This window comes from Chiloscyllium plagiosum, unplaced genomic scaffold (assembly GCF_037043375.1).
Source record: "Chiloscyllium plagiosum isolate Xiang-an unplaced genomic scaffold, Cpla_swu_hap1 HiC_scaffold_47, whole genome shotgun sequence".
In the NCBI taxonomy this organism is placed as follows: domain Eukaryota; kingdom Metazoa; phylum Chordata; class Chondrichthyes; order Orectolobiformes; family Hemiscylliidae; genus Chiloscyllium; species Chiloscyllium plagiosum.
In genome coordinates this window covers 20,894,313-20,916,698 of record NW_028270185.1, presented here as the reverse complement: position 1 = coordinate 20,916,698, position 22,386 = coordinate 20,894,313, and the positions used below count along the sequence as shown (strand labels likewise).

The window sequence follows — 22,386 nt, the reverse complement described above, 5'->3', positions numbered from 1 at the left end:
ACGACATTGTAGGTCGAAGGGCCTGTTCTGTGCTGTACTTTTCTATGTTCTATGTAAGTGTGTCGTACCATAAATTTCACTCGAATAGAGAGTAATAGCTCAACAGTGCAACCAACAGTTGCATAATGGTAATGTTGCTATTTAGACTGCCCTAACTTCAAGACATTTACTGTGGTAGTTTTTGATGGAAATATTTTTATCCTAAAACAGGTCAAATAATTTTTTGATTTGCAGTGTTCATGCTTAGTGGGCGACACGGTGGCACAGTGGTTAGCACTGCTGCCTAACAGCGCCAGAGACCCGGGTTCAATTCCTGACTCAGGCGACTGACTGTGTGAAGTTTGCACATTCTCCCCGTGTCTGCGTGGGTTTCCTCCGGGTGCTCCGGTTTCCTTCCACAGTCACAAAGATGTACGGGTTAGGTGAATTGGCCATGCTAAATTGCCCGTAGTGTTAGATTAAAAGGGGTAAATGTAGGGGTATGGGTGGGTTGCGCTTCGGCGGATCGGTGTGGACTTGTTGGGCCGAAGGGCTAATCTAATCTAATCTAATCTAATCTAATCTAATCTAATCTAATATTTGCTTCTGTAATTAACAAGAGAAATCCCAAACATTTTGAGTATATCAGTGGTAAAAGAAGGGCCATTTAGGAACTAAAAAGAGATTTGCACGTAGAGGGGAATGGTATGACTGAGGTCTTAAATGAATACTTCATGTTGAGCAGATGTTGCCCAGGCCATGGTGACCAGAAAGAGACTCTAGTCACCAGAATGGCTTAAAAGCTTGAGGAAGTGCTATTGAATAAGCTATCAGTACTTAAAGTTGATAAGCCACTAGAACTGTGTGAGATATATTGGAAGGAGTAAGAGAGGAAGTTACAGGTGTGCTGGCAATTATCTTTCAGTGTTGCCTGGATTTAAGGATGATGTTGGACCGCTGGAGAATTGAAGACATTCTGGTCATGTTGGCAAAAGCTTGTCCCTGCAATTACAGACCAGTCAGTTCAGCTTCAGTGGTGGGGAAAAGTCTTAATTATTTTGAATAAAATTAATAGTCCCATTTAAAAGAAAATGTCAGCATGGATTTGTTAAAGGAAAATAATGTCCAACTTGCTGGAATTTTCTGAAGAGGTAACAGAAGGCTTGATGAAGGCAGGGTTCTATAGACTTCCAAAAGACACTCAATAACTAATGAACTTGAAGTTGAAATTCATGAATGAAAGGAAAAATAGCAATGTGGATACCAAATTGACTGAAGGATAAGAAACTGGCGGTAATTGTTTGATTACTTTTCAAGCTGGGATGTTTGTCGTGGTGTTCGACAGGGTCGATATTGAGGCCCTTCCTTTTCCTGAATTGTATAAATAACATAATCTTGATGTGCAGTAAACAATTTCAAAGTTGTGAATGACAAAGTGTAAAGTTTCAAAAAGACATTGGGCTGATTCTTACCAGAAATTCACTAAGTGTTCATTTCATTGAGTTTTATGGAGTGTTTCTCTCCACAAGGCCTAGGGAATTTTTTGTATTATCATCCAAAGTCCACCTCCATAACAATATGGCACCCAGCTTGCCTGATGTCAGCTTGATTCTATGATTCACTGTAGGTAAAAAAAAGTTACCACTATAATGCCACCCCACGATTCCTTGTCCAAGCAGCATATTTAAGAGATTTATGTGCATCTGGTTAAGCGCTGGCAGTCCAAGGCTGCTCTGCACAATTTGCAATATTTGCTCTGGGCATGACAAATAAGGAAAAGTTGGCACCCCCTTTTTCCAGACATTTACCTGGAGGCCCTGGTGGATGAGGTTGTGCAGATAACAGCTGACCTCTTTGCCCAGGACTGGTGAAGGATGCCACGACACCAGGCCTTCCTTGCCTGGTCCAGGGTTTTCACTTGAGTTCAGTGTGGAGAAATGCCCAGCAGTGCCACAAGAAGATTACTGACTTCTTTGCTACAACTGGTAAGTGCCACCATTTCTTTATTACCTCACATTCACTTTGCTAATGCACCCACCTCCCCCCAACTTTTCCTTTCATTCTGTGAAGTACAACTTCAAGTTCATTGGTTATTGAGTGTCTTTTGGAATCCATTAACACACAGAACCCTGGCTTCATCAACGCCTCTCTTGCTCTTCAGAGAATTCCAGCATCATTTTCCCTTAACAAATCCATGCCGACTGTTCTGAATCAACTGACATTTTTAATGGGACTATTAATTTTATCCCAAATAATTAAGACTTTTCCTCACCACTACCACTCTCATTATTGCACACGATATGTTTTCCTCCATGTAACCTCTGCACCACCAACTCCTCATTCACTTCCCTCTTTTTCTTTCCTCTGCACCAGTACAAAACTTGTGTCAGTTGCTTTCATCTCACTCAATCCGTCAGTTTGTGGACAGTTGGCTCCTGTCAACAGTGCAACCAACAGTTGCATAATGGTAATGCGGCTATTTGGACACCCCAAACTCCAAGACATTTACTGTGGTAGTTTTTGATGGAAACATTTTTATCTTCAAAACAGGCCAAATATTTTTTTGATTTGCAGTGTTCATGCTAATAATGAAAAAGCCAAGAATGCTGGCTTTGTCCAACATTGGCTCCTCACACTAGATGATCCTGACGCTGACCACTTCAAGCGGCCAACTAACTATGCCATGGACTGATTATTGGATGACATCTTTAACTACTGCTGGGGCTCCATTCCTGTAGGCTGTCTCCCTTTACTCAACTGGGGACTTCTCTTTAGACTTTGAGACAAGGCCATTTAGTTGAAGCACTTAGTGTGTTTGCTGCATGATGTACATATGAGTTTAACATAGCCGTACAACAACATGTCCTTAACTGATCAGCGCTGACTAATGTGATGAGCTACCTGGCTTTATGTTTGCATTGAGAAGCAAGTTAAGATAGAAGTACTGTGAATCTAAGTGGGAAATGTGCAAAGTAGGGCTGCTATAAACCACTAAATAGGCACAAAGGAGTGAGCAAAGAAACCAAGGGCTCAGGGACTTCTGCAGTTTCCAACCCCTTATGGTACTTTGGCTCATGACCTTAGCAAATTTTTCCCATTGCGGCAGCTGTCCAAGTTTTCTTGCATTCGGCAGCACACAATGTTGAACCTAAGCGCTGCTTCTCATTAAAGTTGAGTAGAGGTGCTATCTGGAATTTGGCTGTGTAAGCCTTTTTGTGTAGTTTCCTTGCTCTCGTTCCCAGTTGTTCCTGATCATTCTCCTTTTGGCTAACTACCTCCTTTCCTTCTGCCAAATGTCAGGCTCCATCAGAATACCCGTGACTACAGAGAATATTTCAAGAGTCTTACAGCACCGTTCATGCAAGGAGCTCTTAAATATTTTTATTCAGGTCTTAATTACTTTTCAGATATGCACTGCAGTTATGCAGGAGCCAATCCATATTGCGAAGCAGAGCACTCTGGTACAGTAAGGACAAATTGCCTACCCTTTTGGATGTTTTGGATAAATTAGGTGGTACCAAGAATTTCTAAGCCTACAAAAGTACTTTCTAGATAGGTGTATGATAATTCAAAAAAAATTTGTACCACTGCAAACAAGAATGTACCTATGTCACTGTCTGGTTTGCCTCTTTGCTGTTCTGCAATTGATATTGTTTCTCAGCAGCAATAGCAAGAAAACACTAGCCTGTAAAATAAGCATATTGTGATCTCAGGAGAACAGGCATCTGGACATCTTGATATAAACTATTAGAATATGTACTGTCATTTGTCGAAATTATCTTGATCTAAACTGAGAATCTGTTGTTGTGAATGTTTGTTTATTTGGTGGGCTTTTGTAATGCATTCCTTGCATATTATCACACTCATTTTAAGTGATGATCAAAAGTTTTGTTATGGGGAAAACTCTGCATTGTCTACAGGAATGATGCCAGAACACTGGAGGATAGCAAATTGTGTCCCCTTGTTCAAGAAGGGGAGTAGAGACAACCCTGGTAATTATAGACCAGTGAGCCTTAGTTCAGTTGTGGGTAAACTGATGGAAAGGATTAGAAGAGAGAGGATTTATAATCATCTAGAAAGGAATAAGTTGATCACGGATAGCCAGCATGGTTTTGTGAAAGGTAGGTCGTGCCTCACAAACCTTATTGAGTTGTTTGAGAAGATGACCAATCAGGTGGATGCAGGTAAAGTGGTTGATGTGTATATGGTTTTCTGTAAAGCATTTGATGAGGTTTCCCACAGTAGGCTAATGAACAAAATACGGAGCATGGGATTGTGATTTAGCAGTTTGGATCAGAGGATGGCTAGCTGAAAAGAGGTGGTTGATGGGAAGTGTTATCCTGGAGTTCAGTTAGTGGTGTACCACAAGAATCTGATTTTGGTCCACTGCTGTTTGTTTGTCATTTTTATAAATGACCTAATATGAGGGTGTGAAAGGATGGTTAGTAAATTTGCTGATGACACTAAGGTTGATGGAGTTGTGGAAGTGTGGAAGGATGTTGCAGGTTACAGAGGGACGTAGACAAGCTGCAGAGCTGGGCTGAGAGGTGGCAAATGGAGTTTAATGCGGAAAAATGTGTGGTGATTCACTTTGGAAGGAATGCAGAGTACTGGGCTAATGGTAAGATTCTTGATAGTGTGGATGAGCAGAGAGATCTTCGTGTTCATGCACATGATCCCTGAAAGTTCTCATCCAGGTTGATAGGGTTGTTAAAAAGGCATGCGGTGTGTTAGCTTTTATTGGTAGAGGGATTGGGTTTCAGAGCCATGAGGTCATGCTGCAGCTGTACAAAACTCTGATGCAGCTGCACTTGGAGTATTGCGTACAGTTCTGGTCACCACATTATAGGAAAGAAGTGGACACTTCACAGAAGGGCTCAGAGGAGATTTACTAGGATGTTGCCTGGTATGGAGGGAAGGCCTTAAGAGGAAAGGCTAAGGACTTGAGCGTGTTTTTGTTAGAGAGAAGAAGAGGTGACTTAATTGAGACATACAAAATAATTAGAGGGTTAAATAGGGTGGACAGTGAGAGCCTTTTTCCTAGGATGGTGATGGCTAGCACGAGGGGGCATAGCTTTAAATTGTGGGGTGATAGATATAGGACAGCTGTCAGAGATAGTTTCTTTCCTCAGAATAGTAGGGACATGGAATGCACTGTCTGCAACAGTAGTAAACTTGCCAACTTTAAGGGCATTTAAATTGGATAAACATATGGAGGAAAATGGAATAGTGTACGATACATGGGCTTCAGATTGGTTGCACAGGTCAGCACAACATCCAGGGCCGAAGGGCCTGTACTGCACTGTCATGTTCTCTTGTCAAAACATGGCAATTATACATTTTTGTCATCTCTGATAAAATTTACAAATTGATTTAATCTTAAACATGGTAACAGGGCTGGAAAAAAAATCTAATGGTTTGCTCTTGCCAATTTGATTTTTAATTTAAGGGTCAGGTGGTTCTGTCTGAATAAAGTCAGTTTCACTTTTTTAGTTAATCATGGAAACAGGCCCTTCAACCAGACTTGAGCACATTGCCCAGTTTCACAATTAAAGTAGTCCCATTTGCCTGTGTTTGGTCCATATCCCTCCATACCTATCTCATCCAAACATTTCTTTATTGATAAAGATACTCCTCCTCCACTACCTCTGGCAGCCCATTCCAGGCAATCACCACCACCTTCTGTGGAAAGAATTGTCCCTCTGGACCCATTTGTATTGTTCCCCTCTTTCATATTAAACCTGTGCCCTCTAGTTTTAGACTCCCCTCCAGTGGGGAAAGGCTGTTGGCTATCAACCTTATCTGTGCTTGTCATTATTTTATAGATCTCTAAGGTCACCCCTCAGTCTCCAATGCTCCAATGGAAAAAATCCCTGCCTATCTAATCTCTCCTTATAACTCAAACCTTCCAGTCCAGACAGTAGTATCTGAATAAATCATTTCTGTACTAGTTTAATAATATCCTTTTATTCACAAGGGCATCCAGAACTGCACACAGTACTCCAAATGTGGCTTTATCAACATCTTATACAGTTGCAACAAGACATCCCAGCTCTTACATTTCATGCTCTTACCAGTGAAAGCAAGCAAGCCAAAAGCTGCCTTCACCTCTCTGTCCACCTGTGATTCCACTTTCAAGGAGCTAGGAACCTGTAACCCAGATCTATTTGTTTTATAACACTCCTCAGGGCCCTACCATTTACTGTGTAATCCTGCTCTGGTTTGACCTACCAAAATGCCACACCTCGCATTTATCTAAAATAAACTCCATCTGCCATTCCTCAGCCCACTGGCCCAGTTGATCAGATCTCGCTATATTCACACAACTCCCTCACTGTCCACTATTGCCACCACACTTGGTGTCATCCGCAAACTTACTAATCATACGTCCTGAATTCTCATCCAAATCATTTATATAAATTACAATTAACAGTGGACCCAGCACTGATCCCTATGGCACACTGCTGGTCACAGACCTCTAGTTTGAAAAACAACCCTGTACCAGCACCTTCTGTCTTCTACCTTCAAGCCAATTTTGTATCCAATTGGCTTGCTCTTCTGGTTCTGTGAGATTTAATGTTGCGCAACAATCCATCATGCAGTATATTATCAAAGGTATCTGCACCAATATGCATGATTTTAAGATTACACAAACTAATTTTAAAATCAGACTAATTTTAACAAAGATTTTGGAGAATGAGACAGCAAACGACTTGCATACATTAAATGAGATCTAAAACCCCACCTACAATAGAAATGGGTGTTCACATCCATGAAATATTGGCTGTATTTGAATGGGTACAGAATTTGTTGTGGTTTTGTTTTTTAGACTTCAGAATCCATACAAATAAAAAGGCAGTTTGTTTTACTGACTTAATAATTTCAGCCCTCATCCATGACAGTTAATAGGTCATCAGTATGACTATCCCACAGGTCATCTTGTTGCCTCTGGAACTCTGTTTTGAATCTCTGCTCTGGAACACTTTTTAAAATTATTTTTCATTATCATGGATATTGGCAAAGGCTTTAGTGTCTGCTGCCTTTTGAAGCAAGTTACTGTGCCATAGATTTCACTAATGCTATATGTGTATATAGTTAATTTCCTGTCAACAATGTTGTACCTGCTACCTGTCAATGACTCAGATGCATGGCTCGTTCTTTCAGCTCAGCTAATCTTATTGAAATGAAAGCAATTCAAACCGTTACAAGTTTATAATGTCTTTTTGTAGTAATACAGCTTCTCTCTTAGATTTTTTTTTTGTTGAGTTCAGCGCTTTCTTAGATAGCTAGAGATACTAGTTTGCAATTATTTTTAAATAATAATTACCATTGCATGGCTCCTCAGAACAATGCATAGTGCATACTCGATGACTAGCTGTAGAGGTGGCATGAGTGATCATGTGGAGTGGTGTGGATAGTATGGTGCACTGTGGGTGGCATGGGGGTGAGAGGTTTATGGAGACCTTAAAACAATGTTGGTATCTAGGCTGCTGTATTGGAGAACCAAGGCATGCCTTCTAACTGGCCAGCCTTGGCACTCACTCCTAGTGCACCCTCCTGGCTCTCAAAATTCACTAAAGCCCTTCCCCTATATGTAAAAATGAAAATTTCTTAAAGTAACAGGTGGATCAGGTGTGCATTTTGTAAGTCAAGGGAGTAGTCGGGTCAGGTTTTTACCAAATCCAGACAAATTTGGCCCAGTTTTTGTTTTAGCTCTTGAAGCATTGTTTTATTCATGCTTCCGATAAATCAGAATCCATCAGTCAATCCCCAATTACTTTTGTTTCGTTTCCAAAACTGCCATTTTTAAAAAGACTTTTTTTCCCTAACGTTCCCTGTCCCACTGTGGCTATTATCAGTGCTGTTCTAAGCTTTTCCTTGTTGTTCCTGTACTACAAATTAACTTTCCTAAAAGTAGTCTTCTCCCTGCATTCTCTCTCTTTCTCTCTCTCTCTCATTTAAAATAAACACTTGGGTCCACTGTGTTTTAATGTCATTCCCCTTTTAGGTATCCTCTTTAATTTCTGCAATGGAAAAGCTTTTGGAAGTAATAATTCAGGGGAAAATGAATGTAACTTGGGCAAATGCAAGCTCATTTAAGGAAAAGCAGCATGAACTTGAAGGAAAACCATGTTTAAAGAAATGTGGATGCTGGATGTCTGAAACAGTGTTGAAGAAATTTGGATCTTGTAGCACCTGTGGAGAGAAAACCTAGAGTTAATGTTTCAAATCCAGTGACTCTTCTTTGTTAGTTCTATGAAAGATCCATGGACTTGAAATGATAACTGTTTTTCATTCTACAAATGCTGCCAGACCTGAGTTTCTCCAGTGCTTTGTTTTTGTTTTAATTAACTTGCTTGAATTTTTGGTAAGGCAAAAACGTACATATAGTTAATGTGGTGTACATAAGCTTCCAAAATCTATTTTATTAGATGCTCCAGAACCAATTGAAAGATTTACAGTAAAGGAAATAGTAATAATGTTGACTTTAACTTTTGCCCATTATTTTATTTGAGTATTAGTTATAGTGAATTTAAATTCAGAATTTTATTTAAGTGTTAGAAATTACTGATTTCCAATAATTGCCTAAGTGATCAGAAACAAAGTAATGGTGAATGGTTGTTTCAGTTTGGAGCATTGTTTAGTTGAATTCACCAGAGATGTAAGCCATGCTTTTTGATTATATATTGAAGACCTAGACTTTTTAAATGCACAGGACACACCTTTTGAAAGTCGTGGATGGCCCAAAACTTGGATTTGAACAGTGAGGAGAGAAGTGTTAAATGTTAAGAGTGGAAAGAGTGGACAAGTGCCATGTGAAATTTGATAGCAAAGCCTGGGAGGTACAATATAAAATAAAGGGTGCAATTTTAAAAGGGGGTGCACTGGGAACTTCAGGGTATCTGAACATGAAATTCTGAGGGACAGGATTAATCAACACTTGGAAATGCAGGAATTGATCCAAGATAGTCTACACTGAATTGTAGGAGGAAGATTCTGAAAGTGTACCTAAATATATTGAGTGGTGCATTTGACATAGTTTGCATGGACTTCAGTAAAGCCTGTGACAAGGTCCCACATGGAAGGCTAGTCCAAAAGATAATGGTCCATGGGATCCATGGCAAACTGGATTCAAAATTGGCTTGCAAATAGGCAAAGGGTGATTAGTAGAATGTTTGCATGACTGAAAGCCAGTGGCTAGTGGTATACCACAGGGATCAGTGCTAGGACCCTTGCTGTTTATATACATTAATGACATGGATTGGAATATACAAATTATAATTAGGAAGTTTAGAGATGATATGAAAATAGGTGTTGATAATAAGGAGGATGGTCTCATGCTCCAGTCTGATATTTTCAGATGGTAAATTGGGCAGCCAAGTGGGTAGATAAAAATTCAATTTTGATAAATGTGAGGTGATACATTTTAGAAAATTTCATAAGGAAAGGACTTTCTACAAAGAATGGTAGATCCATAGGGAGTAGAGAAGAACAAAATGTCATAGAACCCTGAAGGCGTCCGCACAGCTAGACAATTTGGTGAAGAACACATACAGAATGGTTGCCTTTATTAGTTGGAGCATAGAATAGGAGTAGAGAAGTCTTGTTGCAACTTTATCAAGTATTGTTTGGGCCACAGATGGAGTACTGAATGCAGATTTGGTTGCCACACTATTGGAATGACATGATTACACTGGAGAGGTTGCAGAGGAGATTCATTAGGATGTTGCCTGGAATGGAGAGACTGGACATGTTCCTCTGGAGTAGAGAAGGCTGAAGGGGAAGATTTGGTTGAAGTATGCAAAATGAAGAGGCATAGATAGGGGTTGATCGTGAGCATCTTTCCCCCATGGTAGATGCCTCTAAACCTAGATGGCATAAGTTTAAAGTGAGGAGGAAGTGGTTTAGAGGGGATCGGAGTAAACTTTTATTTTCCCAGCCAGAGGATGGTAGAAATATAAAATATACTGCCTGAGGAGATAGGTATTGTTACAATGTTAAAGAAGCACTTAAAATGCCAGGGCAAATTAGATTATTGACGGAAAGTAGGTAAATGGGATTAGTATTATTTGTTGGTCTGGTGGGCCAAAAGGTCTGTTTATATACATGCTGTATGAATCTGGATAATTTATGAATAGAGGAGCAAAGCAAGGAGGCTATGATAAATCTTTAAAACGCAGGTTGGTCCTCAACTGAAGTATTGTGTCCAGTTCTGGTCACAGACTTTGAAATAATGTGGAGGCATTATATATGGTGCAGAAAAAAGTTCATGTGTGGCTCCAGGGTTAAGGAATTTCTGAGTTCCACTGATAGTTTGGAAAATCTGGAGTAGTTCTGTTTAGCAGCATTCAGAATCATGAGAGGATTGAACAGTAGAGTGAAATAAACTTTTCCCACTAGTGAAAGGGTTTTCATGAGGGTGCTGATTTAAGTCATTGGTCATTTGGTCTTTTATCAGCTGCATATGAGAAAGAACACTTTGTAATGAATGATTAGGTTTTGAAGTACACTAGTTGAGATTGTGATAGAGGAAGGTTCAATTGTGGCTTTCCGAAGAGAACTGTACCTTTATTTCTGAAAAGGAGAATTTGCAGGTTGAAAGGTGAAAGGTAAAAGGTAGGGGAGTGATAACTGAGCTGGCACAGACACAACTGACCAAATAGCCCCTGTGCTATAGTAATCCAGTGGTTCAAAGCCCCATTTTTTTGAAATGCTGTAATCATACTCCTAAATTTGTTTCATCAATTTAAAAAAAAATTGAATTCCATGTTAATTCCATTGATCCCTGTCTATACCCTAAATGAATAGCAAATCCTGGGAATTCTCCATTGCATTTATTGGGACTCCGGTATGGCAGGGATTTTTAAGGAGTCACAGATTTCCTCTCAAACCAATAGTGTTGCAGTGGTAAAGAGATGTTTCTAGTTCTCTGCTGTAAGAGATTCACTGGGGAGTTCAATCTCCAGAGGTCGGCACGGTGGCCCAGTGGTTAGCAGTGATGCCTCGCAGCGCCAGGGACCTGGGTTCGATTCCAGCCTCTGGCGACTGTCTGCATGGAATTTGTACATTCTCCCCGTGACTGCTTGGGTTTCCTCCGGGTGCTCCAGTTTCATCCCACAGTCCAAAGATGGGCAGGTCAGATGAATTGGCCAAGCTAAATTGCCCATAGAGATAGATGCATGAGTAGGGGAATTGATCTGGGTGGGTTGGTGTGGACTTGTTGGGGCGGAAGGGCCTGTTTCTGCACGATAGGGAATCTAATCTAATCAGACCCTGGATTTTGCAAGCTAGGGACTAAATTGAAAGATTTCAAAGAAATTTGGCTGCCTGGAGTATTGTTTGAAGTTTGGAAGGCATACAGGTAGTTCTCCTATAATGCAACAGTTGTGTTCCAGTGAAACTTTGCTTAATAGAAATAATGGGGCCTGTAGGAAAAGTGGGGTTGGGGCAGATTGCAAAACAAATCACTCTTGATTGCTCAAAAATCACCCAAAAGTCTAATGTAAAGTATAGCACAACCTGAATGAAGGTTGAAATCATATTTATTAATGAAACAAAAGTAAATTTAACACGGTACATTTAAAACATGTAAGAAAGCTGCTCTGTCGGCAGCTGACAGCAGCGCATGCATGGAATGGCATGAAGACCGACGCTGACGTCATGCATGCGCAGAACAGCATGGAGACTTTGGCGTGGATGCCAGTGCAAGTGCAGAACGGCACAAAGACTGGCATCAACATCATGTATCCGCAGAACAGCACAGACATCAGCACATGCACAGAGATTTCAGCGCATGCACAGAACGATGTGCACAAACTGATCCCTGCTGAAATTGCACTATTGCAAACCAAGGTAAGGTTCTCTAATACCGTTCCCTAATCCTTCAGTGATGTTATAGCCAAATCATGCAGCTGAAACTCACGTTATCACAGAGTTGCCTGTGTTAGGCTATATCTGTGACCTCTTACCTTAATCCTGCCTCTAGAGAAACTTGTTGGGTTGTTACTACTTGAAAGAAAAAGACAAAGATCCCATTGTTTGTTTTTGAGATCTTGGTATATACAATTTAATTGCAGTGTTTCACTAAATTGGTTCAGTTTGTTGCTTTTCTTCCCTCACTTTGTTCCCTTTGGGGAATAATGAGAAAGGGCTAGAAGGATTAGCAGGTTGATAATCAATGTTTCAACAGTGCTAGGAACTCTCCTTTGTGATCAATAAATTCTAGAGTAGGACTTCATCCTGGAGCTTTGAAGCAAGGGCACTAGTTATTAAGCCACAAGATTCCTGTAAAAAGTGATTATATAAATGCGAGTTATTTTTGTTGATGGTAACTGAGCACAAAAGAAATGAGGAAGGATGTTTATCTTTGTCCTCACTTTGCACTCCTTTTAACTTTTAATGACCCACTTATGGTCCATGATCCTTCATCTTTCACCTTTTTATATTTTTGTTTGAATGCTGATCTCTGTATTACATGTTGATAATTCTAAAAGTTTCGTCGAGTGGTTTAAAAAAGGTGGTTTAAAAAAACTAATGCTATTATTATTCATCTTTGAATAATGAGCATTTCTGTAATTGTGCAGTGGCAAGTCCCTCTTGATCACTGTAAAATGCAACACAGCTCTTCCCCAATTCCCAAAATAACAGATTTGTTTGTCCTTTCCTAAATCCAGCAGCTCCTGCGCCAGATGATACAAAGCTGACTGCAGGTGCCAGAGTAATTGGGAGAAAACCATACGGTCTGAGTGGTAAGAACAGCTACAAACTTTGTTTTGCAAAGGAAAGCGGTCCAGTATGTAAAATGGATGAGTGAAATTACCTCTTGCCCAACTTTAATAACTCATAGTGGGCTAAAAAGGGTCATGAAATAGCTTTAGCAAGCAGAATTAAGGAGAATCCCAAAGCGTTTTATTTGTATATATGAAGCAAACAGGTAACCAGAGAAAGGATTGGTCCACTAAAAAATAAGGATGGAAGGCTATGTGTCGAAGCTGAGAAAATGGGTGAGATTCTGAATGATTACTTTGCATCATTGTTCACTGAGGAGAGAGACATGACGAATGTTGAGATAGGGATAGAAGTTTGATTGCTCTGGATCATGTTGACATAAATAGGGAAGATGTGTTGGGTAGGCTAGAGCTTATTAAGGTGGACAGATCCCCAGGACTGGATGGGATCTATTGCAGGTTGTTGAGGGAGGCGAGAGAGGAAATAGCTGGGGCCCTGACAGATAACTTTGTAGCATCTTTAAACACAGGTGAGGTGCCGGAGGACTTCGGGGGGGGGGGGGGGGCGGGGGGGGTTGCTAATGTTGTACCCCTGTACAAGAAGGGTAGTAGGGATGTTCCAAGTAACTACAGACCAGTGAGCCTGATGTCAGTGGTCGGTGCTGGAGAAGGTACTGAGGGATAAAATCTATTTATATTTGGAAATGAATGGGCTTATCAGTATAGGCAGCATGGTTTTGTGCGGGGGAGATCGTGCCTTACCAACTTAATAGAGTTCTTTGGGAAGTGACCAAGTTGATAGATGAAGGAAGGGCTGTAGATGTCATCTACATGGACTTTAGTAAGGCATTTGATAAGGTTCCCCGTGCCAAACTATTGGAGAAAGTGAAGTTACATGGTGTGCAGGGTGTTCTAGCTAGGTGGATAAAGAACTGGTTGAGCAACAGAAGAGAGTAGCAGTTGAAGGGAGTTTCTCGAAATGGAGAAAGATAACCAGTGGGGTTCCACAGGGATCAGTGCTGGGGCCACTATTGTTTGTGATATACATAAACGATCTGGAAGATCAGCAAGTTTGCAGATGGCATGAAGATTGGTGGAGTAGCAGAAAGCATAGGGGACTTTCAAAGAATACAGGACAATATGGATAGACTGGAGAGTTGAGCAGAGAAGTGGCAGATGGAGTTCAATCCAGGCAAATGTGAGGTAATGCATTTTGGATATCTAATTCTAGAGCAAATTATACAGTAAACAGAAAAGCCTTGGGAAATGTTAATGAGCAGAGAGATCTGGGAGTTCAGGTCCATTGTACCCTGAAGGTTGCTGCACAGGTGGATAGAGTGGTCAACAAGGCATATGGACAGGGTATTGAGTATAAGAGCTGGCAGGTAATGTTAAATTGTACAAGACATTGGTTTGGCTGCATTTAGAAGACTATGTACGCTTCTGGTCGCCACATTACCAAAGGAGAGGGTGTGGAGAAGGTTTACGCGAATGTTGCTTGGTATGGAAGCTATGAAGAGAGGTTGAGTAGGTTAGGGTTGTTTCATTAGAAAAAAGGAGATTGAGGGGGGACCTGATTGAGGTCTACAAAAGTATGAAGGGTATAGACATGTAGATAGAGATAAGCTTTTTTTCCCAGGAGGAAGGATTCAATAAGGAGAGGTCACACTTTCAAGATGAAAAGTGAAAAGTTTAAGGGGGGATACACGCAGCAAGTAATTTACACAGAGAATGGTAGGTTCCTGGAACATGTTGCCAGCAGAGGTAGTAGAGGCAGGCACAGTAAATTCCTGTAAGATGCGTCTAGACCGATGCATGAGTAGGTGGGGAGCAGAAGGATACAGATGTGTAGGAATTGGGCAACAGATTTAGACAGTGAATTTAGATTGGCTCAGGCTTGGAGGGCCGAAGGGCCTGTTCCTGGGCTTTTTGTTTTCTGTTCTTTCTCCTTCTAGGTGATACAGGTCATGTGTTTGGAAAGTAGTGTTGAAGCAACCTTAGTACATCTTGTGGATGCTACATACTGCTACTACTGTCCCTCAGAGGTGGAGCGAATGAATGTTGAAAGTGGTAGATGGTGTGCCAGTCAACCGGGTTACCTTGTTCTGGATGGTCTTGAGCTTTGTGTTATAGGAACTGTGCTCATCCAAGCAAGTGGTGCTAAATGTTGTGCAATTATCAGTGGACATTCCCACATTAATATGACAGATACTGGACCAAAATCAATTGGATAGGCAATTAGGCAGGTTAGAAATGGTATTGCTAGTGTTTGCTTCTTAGGTCCCTTCTAAACCTTTCTCCCCTCACCTTTGAAACTATGCCTTCTAGTTATGAATTCCCTTGTCCTAGGGAAGAGACCTTGGGTATTCATCTCATGATTTTATAAACCTCCATAATGTGACCCCCTCAAACTCCTACACTAGGGAAAAAAGTCCCAGCCAATTCATATAACCCTAACCCTGTAGTCCCAATAACACCCTTCTAAATCTTTTCTGCACCCTTTCCAATGCATTAATATCCATCCTATATTAGGGTGACCAGAACTGTGTGCTATACTTCAAAAGTGGCCTCAACAATGTCCTATATGGCTGCAACATGATGTCCCAACTTCTATATTCAGTGCTCTAACCAGTGAAGGCAAGCATGCCAAACACCTTCACCACCCTGTCTACCTGTGATGCTGCTTTCAAGGAACTATGTAACTGAACCCCTAAGTTTTTGTTTCACAGCATACCCCAGGGCCCTATCATTAACTGTGTAAGTCCTGCCCTGATTTGTCTTACCAAAATGCAATACCTCTCCCTTCTCTTAAATTAAACTCCATCTGCCACTTCTCGGCCCATTGACCCAGCTGATCAAGATTCCATTGTAATCTTAGATAACCTTCATTGTCCACTATAATTGTCTGAAAAATGACGAACCATGCTTCCTATCTTTTCATCCAAATCATTTATATGAATGACAAACAGCAGTAGACCCAGCCCCAATCCCTGTGGGAACACCAGTGACTACAGGGTTCAGTCCAAAAAACACCCTCAATCACTGATCTTAGTATCACTGTCAAGTCAATTTTGTAGCCAGTTGGATCCCATGTGATCTAACTTTACCAACCAGACTATAATGCAGAACCGAGTTCAAGACCTTGCTAGTGTCTGTGTTGACAACATCTACTGCTCTGCCCTCACTATCTTTTTGGTTGTCCTCAAAAAGCTCAATCAGGTTTGTTAGGCATGATTTCCCACTGTCAAAACTATGTTGACTATCCGTATAAGTCCTTACCTTCCTGAGTGCATGTACATCCTGACTCTCCGAATCCCCTCCACCTTGCCCACCACTGACATCAGACTCACTCGTCTTTGGTACCTAGGCTTTTCCTTGCAGACATTCTTAAATAAACATAACATTAGCTACCTTCCAGTCTTCTTGCACCTCACTCATGGCTGTAGATGATACAAATATCTCTGCTAGTGGCCCTGCAATTTCTTTCTTAGTTTCCCACATTGTCCTGCGATACATTTGATCAGGTCCTGGGGATTTGCCTAACTTTTTTTTTTTTTTTTTAAGACTTCTGGCACCTCCTGTTTAGTATGGACTGTTTTCAAGACATTACAGTTTAGTTCCTCAGTTCTTCAACTTCCATGCCTTTCTCCACAGTCAAAACCAATGCAAAACGAGTTTAGTATCTTGCCCATTTGACACAGTCTCATTGATCATTAAGGGGGCCTATTCTCTCCCTAGTTGTTCTTTTGTCCTTAATGCACTTGTAAAATCTCTTTGGATTCTCCTTAATTGTATCTGCCAAGGCTATTTTATAATTCCCCTTTAGCCCTTCTGATTTCCCTCCTAAATATTCCCCTACTTCCACTAAAATCCTCAAGGAATTCACTTGACACCGGCTGTCTACTTGATATTTGCCTCCTTTTTCTTGACCAGGGCATCAATATCTGTAGTCAGTCAGTGTTCCCTACTCCTATCAGCTTTGCCCTTAAATCTAACATGTTGTTGTCTCTGAACTCTCGTTATCTCAGTTTTGAAAGCCTCCCAATTAACATTCATCCCTTTACCTGCAAACAGCCTAAGCCAATCAACTGAGTAATGCCATCAAAATGGCTTTGTTCCAATTTAGAACTTTAACTGTTATATAAGACCTATCCTTTTCCATAATTTTTAAATTAATAGCATTGATTACTGGTCCAAAAGTGCTCCTGACTAAGACGCCATTCACTGCCTTATTTCCTAAAGGAGGGTTAATTTTGCTCCTTCTCTAGGAGCAAACATCAACATATTGATTAAAGAAAATTTCTCCTCATCCAAGCCCTTAAACATTATGGCAGTCCCAGTCTGTTTGGAAAGTTAAAATTCCCTTCTATTATAACCCTATTACTCTTCCATTTTGTTTTAGATTACTTTGTGTGGAAACAAGCCCTTCGGCCCAACAAGTCCATACTGACCCTCCGAAGAGCAACCCACCCAGACCCATTCCCCTACATTTACCCCTTCACCTAACACTACGGGGAATTTAGCATGGCCAATTCACCTGACCTGCACATCTTTGGACTGTGGGAGGAAACCGGAGCACCCGGAGGAAACCCACACAGGTGCTGGGAGATGTGCAAACTCTACACAGACAGTTGCCCGAGGTGGGAATTGAACCCAGGTCTCTGGCACTGTGAGGCAGCAGTGCTAACCACTGTGCCACGTGCCGCACCATGTCTGACAGCTTCACACATACTTGCTCATCAATTTCCCACTGTAGTGCAATCCCCACCAAGATGATCATCCCTTTTCTTATTTCTCAGTTCCATCCATATAGCTTCATTGAATAGTCCGCCATGAATATCCTCTTTAAGTATAGCAATGTGTTCCCTAATCAAAAACAACGTTCTTCTTTCCCTTTTGCCTCCCTTTCTATTCATTCTATCATATCTATACCTGGATCATTGAGCTGCCAGTCCTGCCCCAACCTGAGCCATGTTTCTGTGATGGCTATGCTATCCCAGTCCCATATTGCCTTCCATGCCTTAGTTCATCTGCCTCACCTGTTGGGCCTCTTGCATTGAAATAAATGCAGTTTAATTCTTCAATTGCATCTCGTTCTCTCGTGCTCTTGTCTGCTTTAACTATTTAACTTGCTTCCCTTTTACTTCTGAAGCATCCTCAAGCCTCTCTCTTTCCTCACCACTGCATAAGATTTCCCCCACCACCCTGTGTAACCTGTCTCTCCAGTACAGGCCACTTCTGTCCAGAAGAGATCCCAATGATCCAAAAATCTGACTCGTTGCCTCTATCCCATCTCCTTAGCCACTTGTTAATCTGGCCAATCCTCCTTCCTACTCTCCCTAGCACATTTCCCCAGAAGTAATCCAGAAATTACTACTGTTGAGGTCCAGCTTTTTAACTTGCCTAACTTCCTAAATTCACTCTGCTGAACCTTATCCCTTTACCTATGTCATAGAGATGTGCAGCAAGAAAACAGACCCTTCAGTGCAGCTCATCCATGCTTTCCAGATATGCCAACATTTGATCCATATTCCTCCAAACCCTTCCTATTCGTATACCCATCCAAATGCCTTTTAAATGTTGTAATTGTAACAGCCTCCACCATCTCCTCTGGCAACTTATTCCATACATGCATCAGCCTGTGCATGAAAAAGTTGCCCCTTCGATCCCTTTTTAAATCTTCCCCTTCTCACTTTAAACCTCTTAACACTTGGATTCCCTCACCCTGGCAACATCCTTATAATTTTTTTCTGAACTCTGTTCACAACAGCTTTCCAGAGAAGGGAGATTAGAATTGCATGCAGTATTCCAAAGGTGTGCTGTACAGCCGCAACATGATCTCACAATTCCTATACTCAATGCACTGACCAATAAAGATAAGCATACTAATACCATCTTTGCTATCATGCCTACTTATGACTCCACTTTCAAGGAATTATGAACTTACACCCCAAGAGCTCTTAGTTAGCAATACTCCCCAGGACCTTACCATGAAATGTATAAGTCTCTCCCTGATTTGCCTTACCAAGATGCGGCACCTCACATTTGTTTAAACTCCTCTGCCCATTTGCCCATCTGATTAAGGTTCTATTGGTACCAATGTGTATAACAACATCCATCTGCTCCTGCTCCCCTTTTACGAATTCTCAGACATCCTTGACCCTGGCACCAGGGAGGCAACACCACCCTGAAGTCTTGCTCACAAGTGCAGAATCATCTGTCTATGCCCCTGACTGGAGAGTCCCCTATATCAGTTGCTCATTTGAACTTTGACAAACCCTGTTTAACAGAAGATCCAGCCATGGTGCCCAAGACCTGGCTGCCAGTACTATTTTCTGTAAGAGGCTATCCCTCCTAACCTATATCCAAAATGTATATTTGTTTGAGATGAATCACCAAAGGAGACTCCTGCCCTGCCTTCCTCTCCTGACAGTCACCATCTAAATGGGGAGAAAATTCAGAAATCTGAAGTGCAAAGGGACTTGGGAGTCCTAGTCCAGAATCCCCTTACATTCTCTGACTTACCTCTTGGATCAGCGGCCTCCATGTTTGCAGTGGGAGCAGTGAGAGCGAGAACCACTGGGCTGTCAGGAAGATAAATCCTATAAAAAGCTTACCTCATGGATCAGTGGAGCGCACGCTGAGCTGGAGCAGACACTGGACAACTGAGTAAGTGACGTTATATATTCTTGCAGATAGCTTCAGAGAACATCTCTGGGATCCCTGCACCCATCAACCCCACCACCCCGTGGCTGAACACGTAAGCTCCCCTCCCACTCTGTCAAGGACGTACAGATCCTGGGCTGCCTCCACCACCAAATCATTGTCACCTGACGCCTGGAGGAGGAACGCTTTGGGATCCTGCAATTACATGGGATAAATGTACATTTCAACAGCTTCCTCATTTCCCCTCCCCCACATTACCGCAGTCCTAAGCCTCCAACTCAGCACCGCCCTCCGGACCTGTCCATCACTCATCTTCTCCCTCGCCTTCATCCACCTATTGCTTCTCCCACTCTCCCCCACCCCATTTATCTCTCAGCCCCGACCCACAAGCCTCATTCCTGATGAAGAGCTTATGCCCTAAATGTCGATTCTCGTGCTCCGCAGATGCTGCCTGACTTACTGTGCCTCTCCAGCGCTCCACTCTTGACGTGTATATTTGGGCAGTTACTTTACCCGCGGTGGTGTCTCCCACCCATCCTCTCCCTCTAATCAAAAACAAGTTCTGTGTGCCAACCTGGTAAGGTTGCTAGTTTTTTCTTCAATAGTCACTTTGGGAATTCAGATCAGTGGGAATGGATGTTAGGGCAGATGAATGCTCCATCTGTTGAATGTGGGAGGCAATGGTCCTGCCGACTTCAGGTGGTGTTCTGCTGACTTCATCTGCGGGAAGTGCACCCAACTCCAACTCCTCGGAAACTGCGTTAGGGAGCTGGAGCTGGATGAACATTCGGATCATTCGGGAGGCTGTGAGGATAATTGAGAGGAGTTACAGGGAGGTAGTCACACCTCAGGTACAGGAAAAAGGTAGATGGGTTACAGTCAGGGGACAGAATGGTAACAAGCAGACAGTGCAGGGATCTCCTTGGGCCGTTCCCTTCAATAACAAGTAGACTGTTTTGGATACTGCTGGGGGGAGCGACTTACCAGGGGTAAGCCATGGGGTACAGATCTCTGGTACAGTGTTGGTCCCTATTGCTCTGAAGGGAAGGGGAGAGGAGTGGACCATTAGTCATTGGGTACTCCATAGTTAGGGGGACAAGTAGGAGAATCTGTGGGAACAAGAGACTTGTGCTTGGTGTGTGATACTTGGATAATTGGGGCTCATTCTGGGGTAGGTTGGACCTCTATAAATGGGATGGTCTACACCTGAACCTGAGGGCTACAATATCCTAGGGAGGGGGGGATGTTTGCTAATGCTCTTTGGGAGGATTTAAACTAATTCTGCAGGGGGATAGGAAGCAGAATTGTAGCTCCAGTGTATAGGAGGTTGAACGTAGTGAAGTCATAAGGTTTCGAGGTTGCAAGAGTGTACCGGTAGGCAGGAAGGTAGTTTGAAGTGTGTCTACTTCAATGCAAGGGGCATCCAGAATAAGGTGGGGGAATTTGCAGTATGGGTTCATTCCTGGGGACTTCAATGTTTTGGCCATTACAGAGAGAGAGAGAGAGAGAGAGAGAGCAGGGACAGGAATGGTTGTTACAAGTTCCAGGGTTTAGATTTTTCAGTAAAAACAGGGAAGGTGGTAAAAGAGGGAGAGGTGTGGCTTTGCTACTCAAAGATAGTATTATGGTGGCAGAAAGGACATTTAATGAGGACTTGTCTACTGAGGTAGTACAGGCTGAGGTCAGAAATAAGAAAGGCGAGGTCACCCTGTTGGGAGTTTTCTATAGGTCTCCGAAAAGTTCTAGAGATGTAGAGGCTAGGAGTGAAAGTAACAGGGTAGTTGTTGTGGGAATTTTTAACTTTCCTAATATTGACTGGAAACTCTATAGTTCGAGTACTTTAGGTGGGTCAGGTTTTGTCCAATGTGAGCAGGAGGGTTTCCTGACGCAGTATGTAGATAGGCCAACAAGGCCTCATTGGATTTGGTACTGGGTAGTGAACTGAGCCAAGTGTTAGATTTGGGAGTAGGTGAGCGCTTTGGTGATAATGACCACAATTCAGTTATGTTTACTGTAGTGATGGAAAGGAACAAATATATACCGCAGGGCAAGAGTTATAGGTGGGGGAAAGACCATTATGATGCAGTTAAGCAAGATTTAGGATGCATAGGATGGGAAAGGAAACTGCATGGGTTAGGCACAATTGAAATGTGAAGCTTGTTCAAAGACAGGGGTGGCACGATGGCTTAGTAGTTAGCACTGCTGCCTCACAGCACCAGGGACCCAGGTTTCCTCCCACAATCTAAAGAATTGCAGCTTAGAGTGGATTGGTCATGCTAAATTGCCAAAAGTGTTCAGGGATGTGTAGATTAAGTGCACTAGTCAGGTAAATGTAGAGTAATGGAAAATGAATTTGGTGGGATATTGTTTGGATGGTCGGCATGGACTTGTTGGGCCGAAGAGATTCTAAATCTAAAAGCCATAGGGATTCTAAATCTAAAAACAGCTACTGTATGTTCTTGATAAGTATGTACCTGTCAGGCAGGGTGGAAGTAATCAAGTGAGGAAACTGTGATTTACTAAAGAAGTTGAATCTTTCTTAAAGAAGAAGACAGGCTTATGTTACTTTGCAACATGAAGGCTCAGTTCGGGTGCTTGAGAGTTACAAGTTAGCCAGGAAGGACCTAAAAGGAGAACGAAAAAGAGCCAGGAGGGTCATGAGAAGTTTTTGGCAGGTAGCATCAAGGAAAACGTTAAAGCTTTCTATAGCTATGTCAGAAATAAAAGAATGACTAGAGTAAAATTAAGGCCTATCAAGGTCAGTAGTGAGAAGTTGTGCGTGGAGTCCGAAGAGCTAGGAGAGGCGCTAAATAAATATTTTTCATCAGTATTCACACAGGAAAAAGGCAATGTCGAGGAGAATACTGAGATATAGGCTGTTCGACTAGATGGGATTGAGGTTTATAAGGGGGAAATGTTAGCAATTCTGGAAAGTGTGAAAATAGATAAGTCCCCTGGGCTGGATGGGATTTCTCCTAGGATTCACTTGGAAGCTAGGGAGGAGATTGCAGAG

General features: G+C 42.0%; 1 protein-coding gene across 1 annotated transcript in view; it reads left to right on the top strand.

Annotated features, from left to right (window-relative positions):
• LOC122542896 (adenosine deaminase domain-containing protein 1-like) overlaps positions 1-22,386 on the top strand; it is an 89,798-nt gene that overhangs the window by 31,172 nt on the left and 36,240 nt on the right. Inside the window, exon 5 of the mRNA XM_043681025.2 lies at positions 12,654-12,728. Coding sequence (XP_043536960.1) covers positions 12,654-12,728 — 75 coding nt within the window. The remainder of the gene's footprint in view (positions 1-12,653; positions 12,729-22,386) is intronic.